The sequence below is a fragment of the Scatophagus argus genome, chromosome 5, assembly GCF_020382885.2.
Source record: "Scatophagus argus isolate fScaArg1 chromosome 5, fScaArg1.pri, whole genome shotgun sequence".
NCBI classification, from domain to species: domain Eukaryota; kingdom Metazoa; phylum Chordata; class Actinopteri; family Scatophagidae; genus Scatophagus; species Scatophagus argus.
In genome coordinates this window covers 13,710,774-13,730,874 of record NC_058497.1, presented here as the reverse complement: position 1 = coordinate 13,730,874, position 20,101 = coordinate 13,710,774, and the positions used below count along the sequence as shown (strand labels likewise).

Genomic DNA, 20,101 nt, shown 5'->3' with positions numbered 1-20,101 from the left:
AAGTGACCGCAGCCTGAAACAAATGTACAGTTATCTGAATTATCATGAGGTATGTGAACTATTTTAATTAACCCTTTTAATGTTTGAATCAGCAGCTCCCTGACTTTAACTTACTGATGTGCTTCCTACCAACAACTTTACTGTCCTTGTTCACCCTCCCACAGTGCTGTTTCAGGTGGCAGAAGGCAGTTGTTTTCAGTGATAAAAAAAATCCCCTGCCCCACAGTCAGACGAAGTTTTCGGCTAACTGGTGAACATTGTGGAGTATTTAGTGGCTAAAGAGCCACATGATTCCCTCAGGAGTTGGCAGAGGCCAAAAACAAAGCTTAAAGACTGAATACTGGTCTTTTGCCAGGTGAACACAAACATGACTTCAAAATAAATGGCAATGTTGCTCTGTAACTGCTGACTGTGTAAATAAGCAGCTGTTTTACCGTAACAAAAGTTTATTTTATATCAGTGTTGTGTTCACAACCTGTTTCCACTGTTACTGCAGGTTTGAACATCTAAATTGAAGTTCAATAAAATTAAATGGTATTTTTATTGAAAACAAATCTGTGACATATTGTGTTGTATATTTTACATTTGCTCCACCGTGGCTCTCATCACAGGAAGAACTTGTCATTTGTCCACAATGACGTCTGCTAACAGTGGTTGCCTGATGGATGGTGATACTTGTTGTCATGGTGACAGTGCAGTAAGACTGATGTCACAGAAGATGGCAGCAAAGAGGCTTTGTGACCTGAAGCTTGTTTCGTACGAGGAGTTGTCTTCTGATGTAACAGTTACATCTTTTACTCTCTGTTCATATTTCCCTGCTTGTGTTCTCTAAATTAAACAGCCTGACAAACCAGATATCATTTTAGCACTTTGGGTTACTGAGTTTCAAGAACTGCTGTGTTTATGAAGAGTGTTATTTTTAAATAAATCTAAAAAGAATTCTCTGAAATAGTTTATCATACACATATTATTAACTCAAACAAAGGGATCTTTAATCAGTGCTCTTAAAGTGATTGTTGCAATATGGTAAAACACCAAACCTGTGACCTGTGGAAATTATTAATACTGTATTTAAGAAGATACCGTATAAATTTCAACTGTTGTATTAGGCAATAATGATAAAGGAGCGAGGAGTTTGTCTCACCAATACAAAAGGAAAAAAAGGCTGATGAAAGAAATTCAATTCTAAAGAGATAAACAAGAACAAAGCACCAGCAGAATATGTTACATTGACTGGGTTTTCTTTCTTTTGTGTTGTCCATTCAGTTTGCTCTAATTCTGATTCTATTTTATGCTCATTCATTACTCTGTTGTCTGTCATTTCTAGCATGTTTTCCCTTTGTGCGTCACATCGTTTTGTGAAAGGATAAACAAACAACAAACATCAAGTTTTCGAAAAAATCCCATATTTATTGCGGTGATGGAATTTCTGTTGTTAAAACTTTACATCATTTTTCATTTTATACTGAAAACATTTATCATCATTAAAGTATCCACAGTGTTCAGTACTACAGAGAATGTACCGGATATCAAAATTGGTTTGACGTTTGGCTAATGTTATTGTTTTGAAGCTTCAAAATGTCTATTTGTTTAAAAAAAATACTCCTGAAGCAGTAGTAGTACTATGAACATGAAAACGTACAACACATAGACAAAGTACACACTTCTGTTGGTCATGTCATTCAAATGAATGATGGCAGAGCAAGATCATGGGAGGAATCATTCAGGTATGTGCTACAATAAATTTAAGAAACTTCAGGAGTAAAAATGTAAAGAGATTCCTATACAAACTATATAAATGTACATCTGAAGGGATTACTTATTATTAAACTGCTGTAGGGTAACTAACTAGTTTCTCTCTTTGTCTCGCGCTGTGTGTCTGCCTCATCTGGCTTAGTGATGACAAACAACACTCACTGTGTCCTTTTTCTGTTAACTGCTATGAAAATTAAAATTAATCAGTGTTTTCCTGATGATTGAGTGGGATTCACATATACAGAGTGAAATCAACAGTATGTACAGACACTGCATGTGTTTGCTGCCCACACACTCACTCACACGCACTGATGCAAACTAACGATAGAACCGACAGAATTTCATGTTCCTGCAAAAAGAGAAATCTATTGGTCTGGCAGCTGAATACCTGAATGGAAATTCATGTAGTTAACAGGAGTGAGACACAAGTGTTTAATGCCAGCGAACTGTCCGTCAGTTCATCTGTTTCTGGGCCTGAATTGGTACATGCGGATGGCAGAAAATGTCTACAACAGGTAGGAGTGAAGGGGCGGTGTGGTGGTGGTGGTCTATCCTATGGTCCCCCACTGTAGGAATAGTCTGCCTTGTTGTGCATCACCAGCTTGTTGTCCACAAAGTAGAAGCTGTCAGACTGCGTCTCATAAGGGTGCAGAATCATCTCACGCACTGAGAGCCAAAACAGACACAACATTCAGGGTTTCTGCAAAATTAAATCCCGTTGGATCTAATAAAACATCTGAGTGTGGGTGTGTTGTGGCACTCACTGATCTCCTCAGACAGCGCAGGGAACTCGTAGATGTGCTCGCATGTGTTCTTGCTGCTGGGCATGCAGAAGCCAAACTCGAAATCGAAACTCTTGAGCAGCTGATCGCGGAAGTAGTGTCTCTCTATCATGCGGAAGTTGTTGATGGGTGTGTCCCCAACTGTGAACTCCACTCTACAGAGAGAAAATTCATTTAACAGCTAGGAAAAACTAAACTGTAATGGATCTTGCTTTTCAGTTTTGGCCACCATTTCTGATGGCAGTGATAACGTTGTACTGAGCAAAATAACTACTGTCATATGAGAACACAGCAACCTCAATACAACAAAATTCATCAGATCACGCACTTAATTTACAGGTAAAACCATAAGTGTGCACACCCACATGAAATGTCCACAGTCATCCACCATTGCAGACAAGTACATCAGGCTGCCCATTTGGACATAAAGAAATCCTGATGCAAACCCAAAAGGTAAAGGTAAAAAAAAACCCCTGAATTATCCTTTTTTAAATTGGCTTCCCAAAACAACAATTTTTTCTCAGACGCTTTGCTAAATAAACCTTTACTGTTACATGAGGCACACAACACATTATATTCAAGACACATGGAGTTCATTCATGTGGATGAGTCAGTTGCTGGATTGGATTGAAATCAGTCACAGAGTAGGAGTCTGATGATGAACACCACTCAGGAACCATGACAGCCTGACTCAGCAGGTGGGCTGGGCTGCTCTGCGTGCTCACATTTAACACCGTCAGCCTGTCGTCCCACACTGACGCCCACACACCTCCTACATCCGGTATGTGACGTTACGGCATCATTCAGCTTTTTCACACACATCTCTCTCTCTCTCTTACACACACACACACACACGGTCTTCAATTCTCATTTGGATGGTACAAATGAACAATGAAGGTTAACTTACGTGGCTCCAACCTGCCGCAGCTGCAGAAAGGCCGGGGTGAACTGGTATCGGACAAAGCGGCCGGCGTTGGGGTCGCAGTGCTTCCTGCCTCCTGCTGAAGACATTTACACAAAAACAATAGAAAAAAAGTTGCTTTCTTGAGCTCAATATATAATTTGCTGAGCCTCTACTTGCTTATCCTAAGGCATCAACATTTAACAAGTTAAATACCCTTTGGGATAAAAACAATTGGCTCACATGTAACTAACCATTGACTCAGGCTTGATAATATATTCTGAAATCTGTCCCATAAAGTTTTATCTTGTTTGTTGTGATACGGAGCTGACCTGGTGTTGGCGGTTTGGTGATCTCAAACAGGACTGTCCCTGTCTCCATGTCACGGATCTTGAACCTGGTGAAGTCAATCATGTGAACATTTTCTTCTGGAGAACAAAGATAATCTGAAAAAAATGGAGAAAATGCCCGTCAGGCTGTGCTGTCATACAATACTACAGTCTCGTCTTTCTCTTTTCATGATATCACCATGAATAAAGCAAACCTTTCATGTCTGGCAGCAAGCTGTCAATTTAAAAAAAAAGGTCCCCTTCTCTGCCAAGATGTGGTAATATCTGTTATGGGCATGTCTGAGCTGAGCTCATTTACAATCACTCAAGCCTGCTCCATGCTTTTTGAAACTTACAATTGAAACATCATGATGAGGCCAAAGAGGCTGCTTTTTTTACATTTCAGATCTTCCTCCCTGCCAAGGTATGACACCAACAAGACATGAACATCCCCTGAGTACCTCGGCTTCACAATACAAACTCAGAGATAAGTTTAGGTCACACTTTGTGGACTCACACTTTTGTAGTGATCTCTTTGTGAAAGCTGGTCTTGTTTTTATTTATTTTACACATTTTACCACTTGTTTTATCTCTAGTGTAGTTAGATTCTCTCCTGAGACTTTTCTATTTTTTTCTATTTTTTTAATTTTTTATGTAAGTTCATCAAAGTAAATTCATTTAGTTTTGTCATTCAATTTGGAGGACTTGTTGGGAATCACAAGATACTAATAAATATTTAATCTTGACAAGCATACAAGCGCAGTATATGCTACTGTATATGCACCAAAATAAATTTATCTGCAAAACACATAACACACACCTCCTTATTAAAATATTTCTGACCAGACAGGTTGTTTCACATTGTGTAAGTTCTCTTTGCACTGAACAGCAGGTCAAGTGAGCACAAGTGTACTAGAAGAAAGAAACCCAAGTAGCCTGAGCAGGGTGACAGATATGGTGACAAGCATGTGTGTGTGTGTGTGTGTGTGTGTGTGTGTGCGTGTGTGTGTGTGTGTGTGAGCAAGTGTGAGACACTCCCCTCCCAATGGGACAGGATTAGACCTAAGAGGCTTATTGTGTTTTACCATCACATGGAGAGACTGGTTGTGAAACACACACACACACACACACACACACACACCTACTATCTCATTAGGGTTATGGTACGGGCAGTTAATATTGGCAGTGTATGTTATGTAAGTGTTGATGGGTCTTTCCTGTATTGGAAAAGACAGTAAAAGGGCAACAGTAAGAAAAGAGGTCAAAATGAGAAACACACATATGAAAGCGCCTGCATATTCGTGTGCATGTATGTGCACATACACAAACTCACACGGCAGCATCCTGTACTGCTTCCGAGGGTTAGAAAGCAGATGGGCCACACAGGCTTGAGCCACCTGCTTGAAGATATTTATAGACCTTTTCATAACGTACAGGACACTATACAGGACACCTTGTCTAAAAATGTCCCCCTTGTCAGACGGGACTATTTAGTGCTCACTGTTTAATACAATACAATGCTGCATATTTTCAAGACTAACAAATTTCTGATGTTGACACTACAATTAAGATGACATTGAATAATTAAACAATTCAAACACAAATATATATGGTTTACTAAAGTTATTAAGTCAGGCTGCTTCAGTGTCAACCCACAAGTGTGACTTGACAAACCTTATCAACATTTTAAGGCAGTAGATAATGGAGAGTGTGCTGTATACAATGTTCTAGTATTTCACATTTCACCATACAAGATCTTATGAAATGTTAATTACAAAAAAATTACACACCCTTCAAATTCATCTTCTTCTTTTCACGTGGTTCTTAATGGTTATGATTACAAAACATGTCAAGAACAAATGAACAGATCAGCAACTGTAACCACAGAAAGGTAGTTGTCTGTATAAATGCTAATGGAGGGAATGGTACCCACTATATACAGTATGTATTTTTGTGTGTGAATGTCTACACTAGATTCATCTCTGGTGATGTACTGTAGATGTGAATGGAGTGTTTCTATGGTGAACATGACAAGACTGGTTGGGATTTATCCACGTAAAGCTGCTCTGGCTCCAGAGTGTCTCTATATTGCCTTCCAGACTTCAGTAAGAGGGTTAGAGGGCTGCTGTTTGATGCAGTGCCCTCTAGTGCCAGTTCATTTGGTGTGAAGAGCTTATCTGCTCTGAGAATATTACGATAAGCCTACTGTTAGTCTGGGAATTTAAAGCAACAGCAAGGAAACACTTTCACAAACTATCTATGGAGTACAATGTGACCTGAAAGTAATCATTATAAGGACTTAATATGAGATGAATTCAAATCATCTTCACTAGAAGACAAGCTGAAACTGGACTAAATGCTGTTACATAATACTGAGCAAAACTCTCTTCTCTTCGCAGAGATGAATGTTGCATTTGTCCACCACTTGGGCCACTCAAATGCATCCATAATATGACTTGATTTCTTTTTACTGCACCTGTTCTGCACAACAATATATAAGTGATGTAATGCACATGTATATTTGGCCAACTGACTGACATAAAATATGATAAATGCATGATAGGTGAGTGAAAGTGACAGGACAGGTTAAACCAAACTAGCTGATGTGACTGCATGCTCAGTGAACTGAGCCTTATTATCAGGCTTACTGAAAACAAATACCACCAACTTTCTTTCAGTGTCAATATCTATATTGTAATTTGGCTAATAAAGGGCTAATTGATAGGATTGATAATGTTTCAATAAAAACTATAGGATAGGATTTTATTAATTGTAATTACCATATTGATGGAGTCTCGTTTCTAATCGTGCAGACTTCAACTGAACCACTGTATGTGACACAATTTTCTGCTTTACCTTAACTAAAAAAAGAATATATAACATAACAACATTACTAATTATTTTATTAGCTTTAACTTGCTTAAGTCCCTTTAAAGACACTAAGGTTCTTCCCCAACCTACAGCCAAATCATATCAGCGGAAGAAGCAGAAGAAGAAAATTTCATCTTTCTTTTCCTTCAATACAAAGTCCAGTGAGGACATCTTCCAAACAGAGCATTTGTAAAGGGCAGAATATGTGTCATCCAGAGAATTTATCATTTCGGACAAAAATGGCACTTCATTCAAAATCTGTTGGCAGAGCACTCTAAATGCATCTTGTGTGGCAGCTCACATTGTGGGCAGATGACCAATAGATGTGTTTTGTGAATCAAAGATGTCTACTTGCCAGACCTACCGAAAAAGACAGGTGCAACATTTCATCTGATAGCACAGGCAGACCGAAGTCACTTTCACCCGAGCAATCACACATAGCCATGTCATCACGTTCTCATGAAACCCGGAGCTCGTTATCACCTACCCCACAGGAGTAAACTTCGTTTTCATAGCCTCTGCACATGCAGCATGCTCGACTGATAACGAGTGGCTGCACCGCCTTTCAGAGATTTGTAGGAGTAGTAATAAAAATCTGCCCTTTTCAAATGATCACTGTTTAGTGACAACAAAATGATGTGTGAGCTGTGGGTAGAGAAAAGGAAGAAAACACACACACTGAACGAAGAGAGTAATTTTCAGTTTGCGTGAGACAGAGGGGGAGGAAAGAGGCAGAGGATAGTGCATAGTCTTCATCACTGTATCTGATGAATGTATTCTCTTTTACAGGCTGTTATCTTTTTTCATGATAAACCACATCCCTGTTTGTCACGATTTGGGAATATTTACATTTCTCATTTTGGGCAGAACATTCTCATTTGTCAAAGTGTGAATAGATTTCAAACTGGTTTCTGAAAACGTACGGCTGGAACAAAACCACCAGTTCATCGTTGTCTGTTTACACATAGTTGTACTGTATAATCATATGATTGTTTAATTTATACAGCACAGTGGTTTTTCACACTTGGTAATCAAAATGATAATTTACTTGTGAGCTTCTGGTGATGAATATAGCTATAGTGAAAAGTGGGTGCAAAGGATCAATCCACATTACTAACAAAAAAAAGTGTGAGTCTTTCCAGGAAAAAAGTATTCAGGATGACAGAGATGACAACAAAAACTTTTCACTGGAAGCTCGTGTGAACTGTGTATGATAAACATTAGCACAACTCACTACATGTTGCTCACTTGTGACAATTTCTTTCAACTTCCCTTTTATTACTTGCTGGGAATATGCAGCTGGAAGGTGGAGAAAGCTTTTTACGAGGAAACGTGTCTGCAAGTATGAAGAACAGTCAAAGGAGAAGTTTGATATTTTGGAAACAACACTTAATCATCTTTTTGGTTTCGCTGAGAGGATCAATGTGACTTTCATGTCCTTAACTTCAATATACTGTGAGGTTATAGCCAGCAGTTAGTTAGCTTAGCGTAGTTAATAGTTTAACACATAATCCCCTTGCAACACCAAAACTCATTTCTACACTTTATGTACGGATTAAACAAAGAAGACATAACGTGTTAACTAGAGCTGCAGAGGTGTTGGCAGAAAGATTTGGGAACAGGCAAGGCTCACTGTTTCCAGTCTTTATGCTGAGAAGCGTCTGATTGTTAAACTTTTGGCCAAAAAGTGAACACACAATTACAATTACACAAGTAGCTGTGTGTTGCAAACAGGTACTGCAGACATTGTTGCCTGAGCCATTGTTAGTACTATTATTACTGTTATTACAATAAAACTCTAAAAAAGACTAAAATCAGTTAATCACTCTCCTTACAGCATGAATAACCTTGTCTTGAAATTATGGGCGTAAAATATTCCAGTACAGAACACCAAAAACACCATGATATACATGCAGGCACATCAGCTCTTTCTGTCTTTTTGCCTTCTTTCTTCACACACACACACACACACACGCATACACACGTGTGCGCGCACACACGCACAAAGTGATCCACTTCACTTCCTTCAACACTGTCACCTAGCAACACTCCTTCTGATAGTGTGCCATCTTAGATTAGCCAGTCTTTTTCCTTCCCCCCATCCACCTGGCTGCTCCACAATAACAAGGTGCAGCAGCAAATCAAAGCAGAGTGCCACAGGTTAGATATCAGTAGCATGCAAATTAAATGTTCCTCGTATACCTGAGCCCTCCTCACATAGACTGAGGACCTCCTTTTGCCTTATTTCACAACCTTGAACCACAGGAGTAATCAGGATCTGCAGATTTGATGCAGAATAATAAGACAGTTTGTGTCAGTAGTGATTTCAGCTACAACGTGACAGATGGCAGATTATGATTACATTTTTATGCACTTATTTGGAGTCATCAAAATGCAGAACGTCCAATTCTTCCAGTGATAAAACTCCCTTTGATGTGAATAGAAGCATTCAGTTGCGTAAAATGCCATCGTCACTCCTCCATATCCGAATGATTTTTTACACTCAGTTTATTTTTTTACACAAATTCATTTTGAAAGTGTTCAAATTAATTAGCCCCATCAAATACACCATGTTCTACTTCAACACACCACTGTATATGTTGTAGTTGCTGCGGTCGTGGGCCAATGCCGTGTTGAGTTAGACCAAAGAAGGCTTGCAGTGATTGGTTTCAAGCAAAACCATACAAATACCCATTTTCTAGATGTGTACATAGATAGATACTGAGTACAGATGCCCTGTCCTATTACTCAACATACCCAAAGATTATAACTGCAGATTTTTGTCAAACATAATAACCTTTAACTCTTCTGTAACAGAAAGTGAACACAGAAGTGGCATCAGCCTCTGAAAAGAGAGTAAAATTAGCACCAAGTCTTGAGTCAGGCTGTGTTCCTGTGTTCAGATACACAGAGCCTGTCTGACACCAAAGTGGCATTCATAAAGAGCAAGCGAGCTGCCACTTATAGCTCCCTAATCCCCAAGATTAGCCTGGAGTTACAGACTTTCAGCCAGAGGGATTGACTTCACATGCCTTATTCTCTCCATTTGACTCTGCGGTCTTCAATCAATGAGGAGACTGCATGTTCACTTAATCCCAGAACATGCTGGAGAAGAACGCAGACATGTTTACTTGTCTTCACCTTAAAATAATCCATAGCCGAAGGCAGCTAGTGACATTAGCATTACGTATTGATGTTCACATCATGATATACAGTGCACCTGTGTATGACAGGCTGTTTCATGTCGCTTGGTTAACAGCACCTGTAGGCAAACTGGCAAACACTCAGGTTCATGCAGAGGTAGCATTCTGAGCAGCTGAATGCAGATGAGATTCTCTCCCTCTTATCTTTATCCAGTCTGCATCACCAAGTGGAAAAAAACAATACAAAAACATTTTTTCTGTGAGAGTTTTATTATGGGGATATATATTGTGATCTAAGCTGCCAGGGTGACACTGAAACACAAAACCAAAAAAACAAAAAACAAAAAGAGACACAGTCTGACATTGTGGGAGATAGGTTCACTCTTTAAATTCCCCACAGTTAGAAATAATAATCAATTTACCCTTCTTATTTGTGACTTAGATATAAAGCTACATCCAAGAGATGGTTAACTTAGTTCAGCATAAAAACTGTAAACAAGTGGAAACAGCTAACCTGGGTATGCCTGAAGGTAACAAAAACTGCCTAACCTAACTAGCTAACGGCAACTACATTTAGCAGCAGTTAGCAGTTACTTTGGAAACAAGTAAAGGTATCCACCAGCAGACTCTGTAAATCACAAAGAGGCAGAGCAGCTGGAGGACGTCACAGGGAAAAATAGAAAATATTTTGTCCATAAAAAATCAATCCAGATCAGAGTCCTGGTCAAAGCTGTTCAGAGTCCCCTCTGTATGACAGTGGTGTAAAAGTGAATTACACTCCAACACTCCAACAAACACCATTTCTTGCATAATGGTGTTTTAAATTGATACCTACTTTTATTAAGTCTAGAAACTACATTCATCAGACCAAAAGTTCCCTCACGTATGTCTACTGGGTATGCAAGTTTCTCACGTGTGTTTCTGTTTAAGATGTTCCTCTAATCGTGTATGTTGTATGTTATGACACAAGTGATAGGGTCACAAGTGAAAATGTATGCAAACCTGTGGTTTGACCATGTTCAGACTGGATCATAATTATTACACTTATGGAAAGCTTGTTGGCTGACATGCTGTAGTGACTGCAAGCCACAGAAAATCCACTTATAGTTATATCATCTATGATTTGGCACACATTAGCAAAGAGGGAACATCTGACTGTAGGGGGAGAGTTATGCTGCTGCTGCTGCTCTCTGTTCTTTGGCCTGTGTTTGATTAGAGAAAAGTTTCAAGCAAAGATGACTTTTACCAGTGAGCATCTTCCATATCCTGAAGCAGTGACAAGGCCTGTAAAATTATTAACGTCATACTGGTACTAAGAGGGTCTTCTGGGCTTCTTTGTATGTTTGGTCTGAACAAATCATTCAGTTCCAAAAGTGACTAAATAGCAGGAGGATTCATCTTTTAAAAGTCAGGAATGTCGGCGTCAGCCAGTAATCACTGAGATCAATAACACTTTCAAACTCTGATATACAGATCTTACACATGCTAAAATTTGCAATTTTGAGTTTTTATGATCCTGAGTCTGACAGCAAGATTCAGGGGGTAAGACCAAGCACAAGCATTAGATTAACGTAGATTAGATGTGGATGCAACAAGCCATCTCTCTCCATGTCAAATTACTCTGAAAGAGCAAACTTGTGACAGCTGTGCATGGGAGATTAAGAACCAGCAGCACCAATCAATTTTAATTAAAGCTGTAGCCATTGTGTTGGCAGACATCACAGTGTGGAAATCCCGCCCGAAGTAGATAAAGCACTGCTCTGTATCCCAGACTTATTAAGGCCAAATAGTTGATCACCCATTAGTGTAAAAGGAACTGGGCTGTTCTGAGTAAATCATCTGGATGAGGCAAAATTACAAGCCGATATAGATCCTTTGAACCAAAAATACAAGCAAAAGATCCAGTGTGGATGCACTTCTACTTCTTCTATCATAATTCCAGCTTTGTTTTTACTTTTTGGAGGTATCTTTCTTTTAATTGTAAAATTTCGTTAATGCTGATGTGTTAAGTTTTGAAATCCACTCACTTGTGTGGTAAATAAACTGCAATGGGATCTAACAAGAAACAAAGAATGTTTGAGAATTTCATAGATTAAGTATCATACATAAGTAATTGCAGCTCAGCCTTTGAAAGCAACCTATTTTAGGATTCTTATGAAGGGATTTAGGAAATTTACAGTATTAATAAGTAATGCAATATTAACAGAAAACTGCTTAAGAACAGGTATAGAACAAAGCATAACGGTTATTTTAATATTGTTGGACACTTAGGAGCGTCAGTGTGCTTTTAAACAAAGTTCTAGCCATCCATGAATAATTTTTGAAAATGACAATCCAACAAGCACATCCACATTCACAAAGTGAGTGGTTACTTCACTTTTCATGACTGAAAACCATACTGAAAATTCCATAAACGCCTTGATAAGCCAAACTGAGCACCGACCTTTGTGTGGCCAGTGAAGAACAGATACAAACATTCTTTTGCTTCTCCATACGTACCTGGGCCCTTTCTCGTATACATTAAAGGATGGCTTCACATTTTTTCAAGGGTGTCTTAAAACAACAGTCAGGTGCCCTTAAGAGATTCCTCTAAAAAGTACTTCCAGTTTAACTTAGATTGAACCAGACTCAACTTTTGCTGCAGCGCAACACCAAGTGGCAATGCATATAATCCCACATTCCTGGTGGTCTGCTTTAGTATCATATACCTTTAAATGCACTAATCTGGACTTTCTTGTATTTCATTGTCTGGCTGGTACCTTGAACAACACCATCACAGGCCCCTCAGGTGTTTTAACGCAGGGCTGTTTTTGGTTTGAATCCTATCAGTAAGTTAGCCCAGGGATGAGTCTTGAGCGTGCTCGAGGATGATCCCAGCTGAGGATTGTATCAATTAAAATAATGTTTAACATCTAAAAGCAGTGAAATTGAAAGACTGTAGGGCATTTTCTGCAAGAAGCAAGATTTTCACTTTTTACCAACAGGAAATCCTCACTCGCTCTCTGCACTTCAGTGCATTACATGGAAACACAATTAGACATGGTGGATGAGAGGAAACAACTGGGTAAAACTGGTTCGGTGAAAAACAATGTCAACACAAAACAGAAAAACGCTGTACATGGTGTAAAATGCACACGATGTTTAGCACTAAATAGTAGAATTTTCTTCAAAAATAAGTGTTGATTAAAAACCAAAGAGTGTTCTCTTGAACTCTTCTGTTACCCATCAGCAATTACTGTAGTACAGAAGATAGACAGCAGTATTTCTGTTTGTCTGTTTATCATAATCATGTAAGCAGTAAACTGTGCCATTTTCATATCATAGCAGCACTTCTCTGCTGCTGGATTATGTTTCTTCTTCTCTCTGCCTGTGTCACAATGAGGCGCTATGCCCCCGCTTATCAGCAATGAACCTCTGTGACAGATTGGAGCCGGCCTGCCCCAAAATGGTGGCATTTACCTCCCAAAAGCACAACCAGAAAAGTCATTTACACTATAGGGTGAGACATTTTCTGTGTCCTTATTTTCCAACTGTGGTTTTTCTCTCTTGCTGCAGAAAATGATTGCCTGAACTGGGCAGCACACAGTGTTTATCTCTGCGCGAAAGGTTGTTTGTGGTATTGTTCTGTTTTGTCTAAAATGATTGGGCCTTGGGGACAAATTTGGGAAAAATTTTCTCTTATCACTTAACAGGGAACAGGGAAAGATATTCAACATTGGTTCCTCTGTGTTACCAACGAGCTAAGGTTTCAAGGAACTGAAAATGCATTGTTGATGGCTTACAAAGTATTTACTCATTAGTGCATATTACATATATTACCTGTTAAGCCAGTAAATGAATGGCTGCAGTTCTAACCTGATGTCCACAATGTAAGCAAACTCCCTTACACCTTTGCTCTGGTGTCATTGATTACGAGAGGTGTATCACGTCATTGCAGAATGCGGCGTTATAGACCTCCTGACATAATCCAGATTAGTTAGATGTCAATGGAGAGCGGAGGTTACTGCACCATCATGACTGAGTTAGGTACAACTGCACTGGCAGAGTCATGCTTTTCCAAATGAAAACAGATGTGTTGCTATGAGGGGGAATGAGAGCAGAGCTGGTGTTAAAGTTTGGAGGGGGGACTGGGGACTTTACTGTCAGTCGCTGCTATAAACAGGAATTAATGGCAATAAACCCAAATTCAGACTCAGGAAACAATGCTGATGACAGATTTATTTACCTCTTGTGTTTTTTGTTGTCATTATATTAAAAGACCAATCAATCAACTTTAGAGTGAAAGCAGACTCCCAACCAGTTATTTGTAGCATTTGGATTACTAATAGAGGCAATAATCTGCTGTCAATTTCCTTTATGATATCTATTTAGAAAATGTCTGTACAGTGAAGAAGGGTGGGTAAAACTGAGACTATTGCAAAACTTTGATAAAAGAATCATCATCATTACAAAATCTTAACTGATCCTAACTCTGAATCGCCTCTCGCAGGTAATAATAATGATGAAGTTTGTGTACGTTTGCTAACCTTGAGATGAGGTTGAAAGCTCCGGAAAAGGCTGTTGACATTTATCAGTCTGGCACTAATATTTCCAAGGACAAGAGTGGACTTCTGTGCTCATCAATATACTTCAACGGACTCCACTTTCTTTGAACTCACCCTATTTGGTAAGTCTCAGTTATAATGTAGTGGCTCAACGGTAAATCTGGACCCCTTTCAACCTCCGCAAACTGCTCTCATACCATTCACTCATACCATTTTACCTGTTCAGTCACACAAGTTCAGTCTGAAATTTTAGCAGTAAAAAAAGTAAATAATCCAGGTGATAATGTATATTATTTAGTACTATTTAATATTTAGAGATAGAGTTTAAAGTTTGTGAAATTTCTCTCCTCTGACTCTTCCCATGGGCTTGAAAACCAGGCCTATAGTTGACTTGAGTTCTCTTTATAGCCTTTAATAACCGTCCCTGTCCTGTTTCCATGACATAATATGGAAACAGCTTTCACAATATGTTAAACAACAGGCTGATTGTATGCTTCTCTTGCATTAACAATAATGCTATAATCAGCGGATCATATCTATGGCCACCTGTTACCTCAGAGCCACAGGTGTCCTGAGGTGAGGATGTAGTAAGTTTAGTGCCTACACACACCTACAAATACATACATCACTGTTATTAGTAATACAAGGAAACTCGACATGCTGCTGTCTTTGGGTAAGACATTGAACCTAACTGCTTACTGACTGTAATACACACTGATTTAAAGTCCTTAAAAGGTCCTTTCAGGCTTTGTCGCTGTCCGTGGTATCTATGTGAAGTAGATTCAATAGTATAAATTGACGAAGGGAGTATGTTACATTGTTGCTCTAATCTCCTCTAACAGTAAGGCAGTAAGTACTGTTCACATCGTACCAATTACAGCAGCCGGTTACTTACTCTTGGTGATCTTCTGCAGCCCAAGCACATCCTCGGGCGTTATTACGGTATTTCTGCGCAATTCTTCTTCAGTTGTAACCGGGATCCCCATGTCTGATGAGTTGCAGCCTTGCTGCACTTTCATGTCCAACAGAAGAGGGCTGTTTGGTGTGCAATCTGACAGGAACGGAGGCTTTCTGATGCTGTCGGCGTCGTCGCCGCAGGAGCCGATTTACTTGCGTCGCAGCCTTTAGATGCGCGCTGGCTAATACACCGTACAGCAAACAGGCTCTGTGCTGCTACAAGAATAACTCATTCTCTGTGCCTCCTCCCCTTCTCGATCCGGTAAAAGATAAAAATCAGCCCCTTAGCTCCCTCCCTCCCGCGCTCAAGGCTCATCGGTTCTCTCAGAAGCTATTTAATCCAAATCCTGTGGCTTTAAACCGACCAGTGGTGCGTGGCTGACAGCCTGCGCGCCTCGTCATCTGCTGATACACCAGCGTGCGTGCAAGGCCGGGCTTTACTCAGAAACAGTAACCGATTACTCGATACTCGTTTCTCACCTCGGAGACGAGCTCGGTGGAGCAGAAGTTCACAGGTGTCAGGAATAACCTCTTCAGATGATGTTGTTTCGGTAAGCTGTTAGCTCTGTGTGACAGGAAAAGAAACGGTGGCTCACCAGAAAGCTTTTCATGTCGCTACTAATCAAGTTATTATCAGCCTTAGAAATAAATAAATAAAAACTAAAGCTGCAATGAAATATTTGACTGTGAAGCACCACACACCTCAACAGGTAAGGTATCAGTATGTGTGTGTGCGCTTAATGTAGTAATGTATTTTATTTTATGCCACTTGGGCAGCAGAAGAACCTGTAAAAATAACAATTTATACCATGGCCTTATATGTCACTATCATGTGTCACTATGCTAAAACCATCAGTTGCCCTCTCAGCAAACACTGAACAACTTTAGCATCGATTTAGAGTCGTGATTCTTGCCTCCTGATGAATTGAGTTCACTTTGCTTTTAGCTCAGTTTTGGTCTCTACCAACTCTTGCAGGAAATATCTGCCTCTTTAGCTGCTAAATGCTGCAGTATGCAAGTGTTTTTTTTAAATGATGGATAGGTAGAGCACAGTGCGCTTTTTTGCTTGTTGAAAATGCTGAAAGAAGCTACAAACTACATAAAGCTGATATGAAATGCTCATAAGGGTTGATTTTTAGGTACAAGCGACCCCAGTCACATGACACTTATTACCTCTATCCTTGTTAATAAAAAGTGTTCTGTATTAGAAGATTGTGACCCTGAAAGAAAATAAACAAAAGTAGGTACACTAAGAAGATGAGACTGTCTTTCAGCTTTATAATATCTTTATTTCTTTTGTTTTCATTGGAAAGTTGCTTTCCAGATGCCAGCATCCCTGAGAAAGTGTAAAATGCAAATCTTCTGGACAGCCCCATCAATGAGCTGAAAACAGGGCCAGCCAAAAGTTATTCACATATGCAAAACACAACCCTGCACAGCCATCTTTCTCTTTTTTAATCACAGACTGGCCTCTACCCTCCTCCAGTCACTGACATGAGCTTTTGCATTGTGATGAGGGGATAGTGCCTCCCTCTGCTTGGCAAACTTACTGCAGGGCATGTGCAGAGCAGAGAGCTGTCCATGGTAGTACTTTGTGAGAAGTGATGTGATTATTTATCCCTTTACTCTCTAAAATCTGTGGATCCCAGGAGAGGGAGAGCACTTTGGTGAACAGGCTTTTTGGCATCATTTCAGCTGGAAACACGTAGGCAAGTAAATAAAAATAAAAGGGGTAAAATAGCTTTTAAACAAACTAGTAAACACAAACTATCAACTTAAATCTGCTAATCTCCTAAAATATGATAAATCTTCTTATGAGGTCTGTAGACAGAGAGCATTGCTACCGTTTTTACAGGTATTGCAGTTGCTCTGGAAGACTGTGAAGATCAGAACTCCTCATCAGAGTCATCCATGATGCCACATGCTCCCGAATCCTACCTGTAAAAGCACTAACAATATTCAGAAGCCATTAGCTTTCATGGATAAATGGCCGTTGAAGAATTTCCAAGGGATGGTTAGCAGCATTGCAAGCCTGACCCCTTGCTATTCCCTCCTGTTTGCCCACAGTATGCTGGACTTCTCTCTATGCGGTCATCTCAAAGCAGCCCCTGCGGTGCGTCTGCATGTCTCTCACCCTGCGGATGGACTGGACCTGGGGGTGGTGGGCTCCCCAGTCATTCCAGTGCTTGTAAGGGCCCATTTCAAACACATACTGGTAGCCACGGTAGCCAGGGTACTGGTAGCCCACCCAGCTGTGTGGGAAAGTTGAGAGAAACAAGTGAACCAAAAGGTTCTACTTAAAAGCTCTATGTATGCTGACCAACAGTTGGTAGTCCTTTTAATTGTCATTTTGCATGATCTTATCTCTATTAACATTGAAATTCTATTTTATTTACTTCCAAATCCACTTTAAATAACACTTTAAAATAGTTCTTGTTTGCCATCTTAAATCAGTTTCTCTGACCTTTAGGCCACTATTGTCTACCGGTTAGAAAGAACATGACCAGAAATGACTTACGTTCCACCGGTGACCTGTATGCTGGCAACGCGGTCCTGGAAGCCGTATGACCACAGGCTTGGAATGTCCTCATCACACACCTCCATCTTACGACCCTCAAAGTTTGGACATTCATACAGACAAATCTTGTGGTCCTGGGGATCCTATTAGGTACAAAGATCAGAATCGGATTTATTTCATTTTAGGTAGATTTTCACACATAAGGAATTTGTCTTGGTATTTTGATGCATAAATCAAAGCAAATAAAGTAAAGTCAAGAATGATTAATGATAAATAAAAAATTACATATAAAATTCGAATGTTCACAAAAGTTGTTAATGTGCAAACATAATTTTCAAGTAAGTTGATGTTGACCACTTTAGATACAGATAGCATAGATGTTGGTGCAGCTTCTAGTTCATTCTGTGTCCCAGATTTTAGCCAATAAAGAGCAATCAGACAAAAAAAGTCCAGTCAGGAACATTGTGGTTGTATTTATACAGTTATGGTTATGTAATACTGATTATGGTTTTGAATAGAAATGTTGTTTTAGAAGCAAAAACCAAGCCTGTGGGGGAAAACACTGAGTGCTTTGCTTTTTCTTGATTTTTTTTTTTAGACTGCCAGTCATCAAATCGAAACACAGCGGCATGTCAGCTAATAAAAGCTTTTTGGAACGAGTCTATAAATACACATATAACTGCAACCATAAAAAGCACTTTCCAGTGCCAGCAGAAGAAAGATGAGGAGGTAGACAACAGTGATAAACATCAGCCCTCCCAGCAATAACAGGCAGGAAAAAAAAAAAATCCTACAGGCTGGTACCAACTTACCATGCGGACAGGCCTCACTGACATGATGCGGTCACACCTGTAGCTGTTGGACCAGGTGTCCCAACGGGGATACTCTCCCTTCTCCAGCATGAACATCTCACCAGTCATGTTCTGCTGCTCATAACCCACCCAGCTGGACAGATAGACAGACGGATGCTTGTAATTGTTGGGAAAATGATGTACAGTGTTGTAACACGTATCTGGATGGCAGGTGTAGGGACTTACGGGCCGCACTCCACCCTGATGGAGCCAATTCTCTCAAAACCCTTCTCACACAGGTTACGGCACTCTCCGAACAGGTCCATCCTACGGCCTTGGAAGTTCTCGTACTCATAGAGGTATATCTGAAAAATAAAAGGAACTCAGTGCATTTATTTCTGATGTCACATGTTTTAATGAATAATTAGTTTTGGTAGTTTTTAGGTGAAATTGGTTAAGAAATAGAGCAGAGACGTACCTTGTGATTGCGCAGCCCCATAGCAGAGTGGCTGCCAATACTGCCCTGAGCACCTGAGTGAGACATGATCAGATCTAGAGGGGGAGAAGAAACACAAACTGAGTCAGATTTCAGGGATCAGTGTGGGACTATAGAGTGATAATAGATGTCTGCTGGAATGCATAATGCACTCCAATACTCAGAGAGTAGTGTGTAAAATGACAAAGCAAGTCAACACGGATTTAACATTCAGGACTATGTCTGTCCAAATGTCCTCAGCAAATCACATGAACTGAAGCACATTTAAAAAAAATCCTAGATGTACCTTTATTTTGTGATAAGCAAACTGTGAGATCACATTCAATTTATGTCACCAAGAATAAACTGACCTAAAGGGGGGTTTAAAAAGTTAACCAACCATGAGTGTGGTATTAAGAAATGCGCTTTGTAACCACACACACACTGATGATGTAACAGTGTCCTGACACACCCTGGAGTACGATGTTACATCAGTGCAGACAGGTGAGCGGTTAAACCACTTACAGCCGGCAAAAACAAGATTCTCACTACGTGTAAAGTTACTCCTCAAGCTTTAAAATATATTGTGAAGCAGTCCTGCTTTGTAGTTCTTTTCTTCTATAAAATGCAAACCTCAAAACTGTCTTTTCTGCTCACGTTTTAAAATTTTGCTTGCTCAACTCCATCCCAATAGCCTTTTCGTTAGCAGCATGCTTTCATCTGATTCTGACCCTTAAAGGAGATTTCCTCCAGTGCATCTCCTGAATTTCTGTCATTTCCACGAGAGCAAGAATATTCATTAACCAGCCACGAAGAACTAATCTGTCCAAATGTGCCACGAACCACGTTTTATGGTGTAGGATTAGGCAAGCTCGCTCATCTTTCTCATCCATCTTACATCAGGATGAGCCACTGAAAAGAGAGAGCAACACTAAAACACAAAATCATACCCTGCTGGGTTTTATGTCAGTATTCCATCTACTCAGTCCAAAAATAAAGTTTAAGAGAGGAGCCAATCCTTGCTTGGTTCTGTCA

General features: G+C 39.8%; 2 protein-coding genes across 2 annotated transcripts; both read right to left on the bottom strand.

Annotated features, from left to right (window-relative positions):
• Positions 1-351: 351 nt before the first annotated feature.
• unc119a (unc-119 homolog a (C. elegans)) lies at positions 352-15,587 on the bottom strand. Its single transcript, XM_046389774.1, has 5 exons — positions 15,221-15,587; positions 3,771-3,884; positions 3,445-3,538; positions 2,520-2,692; positions 352-2,421 (listed from the first exon to the last, which is right to left on the bottom strand). The coding sequence occupies exons 1-5, from the start codon at positions 15,342-15,344 to the stop codon at positions 2,309-2,311; spliced, it is 618 nt and encodes a 205-aa protein (XP_046245730.1). The 5' UTR covers positions 15,345-15,587; the 3' UTR covers positions 352-2,308.
• A 994-nt stretch (positions 15,588-16,581) lies between these two features.
• crybb1l3 (crystallin, beta B1, like 3) lies at positions 16,582-19,138 on the bottom strand. The gene is made up of 5 exons (XM_046388628.1): positions 19,070-19,138; positions 18,838-18,956; positions 18,613-18,745; positions 17,801-17,943; positions 16,582-17,534 (listed from the first exon to the last, which is right to left on the bottom strand). Exons 1-5 carry the CDS (start codon positions 19,133-19,135, stop codon positions 17,366-17,368), a joined length of 630 nt encoding a protein of 209 aa, XP_046244584.1. The 5' UTR covers positions 19,136-19,138; the 3' UTR covers positions 16,582-17,365.
• Between the last annotated feature and the right edge of the window lie 963 nt (positions 19,139-20,101).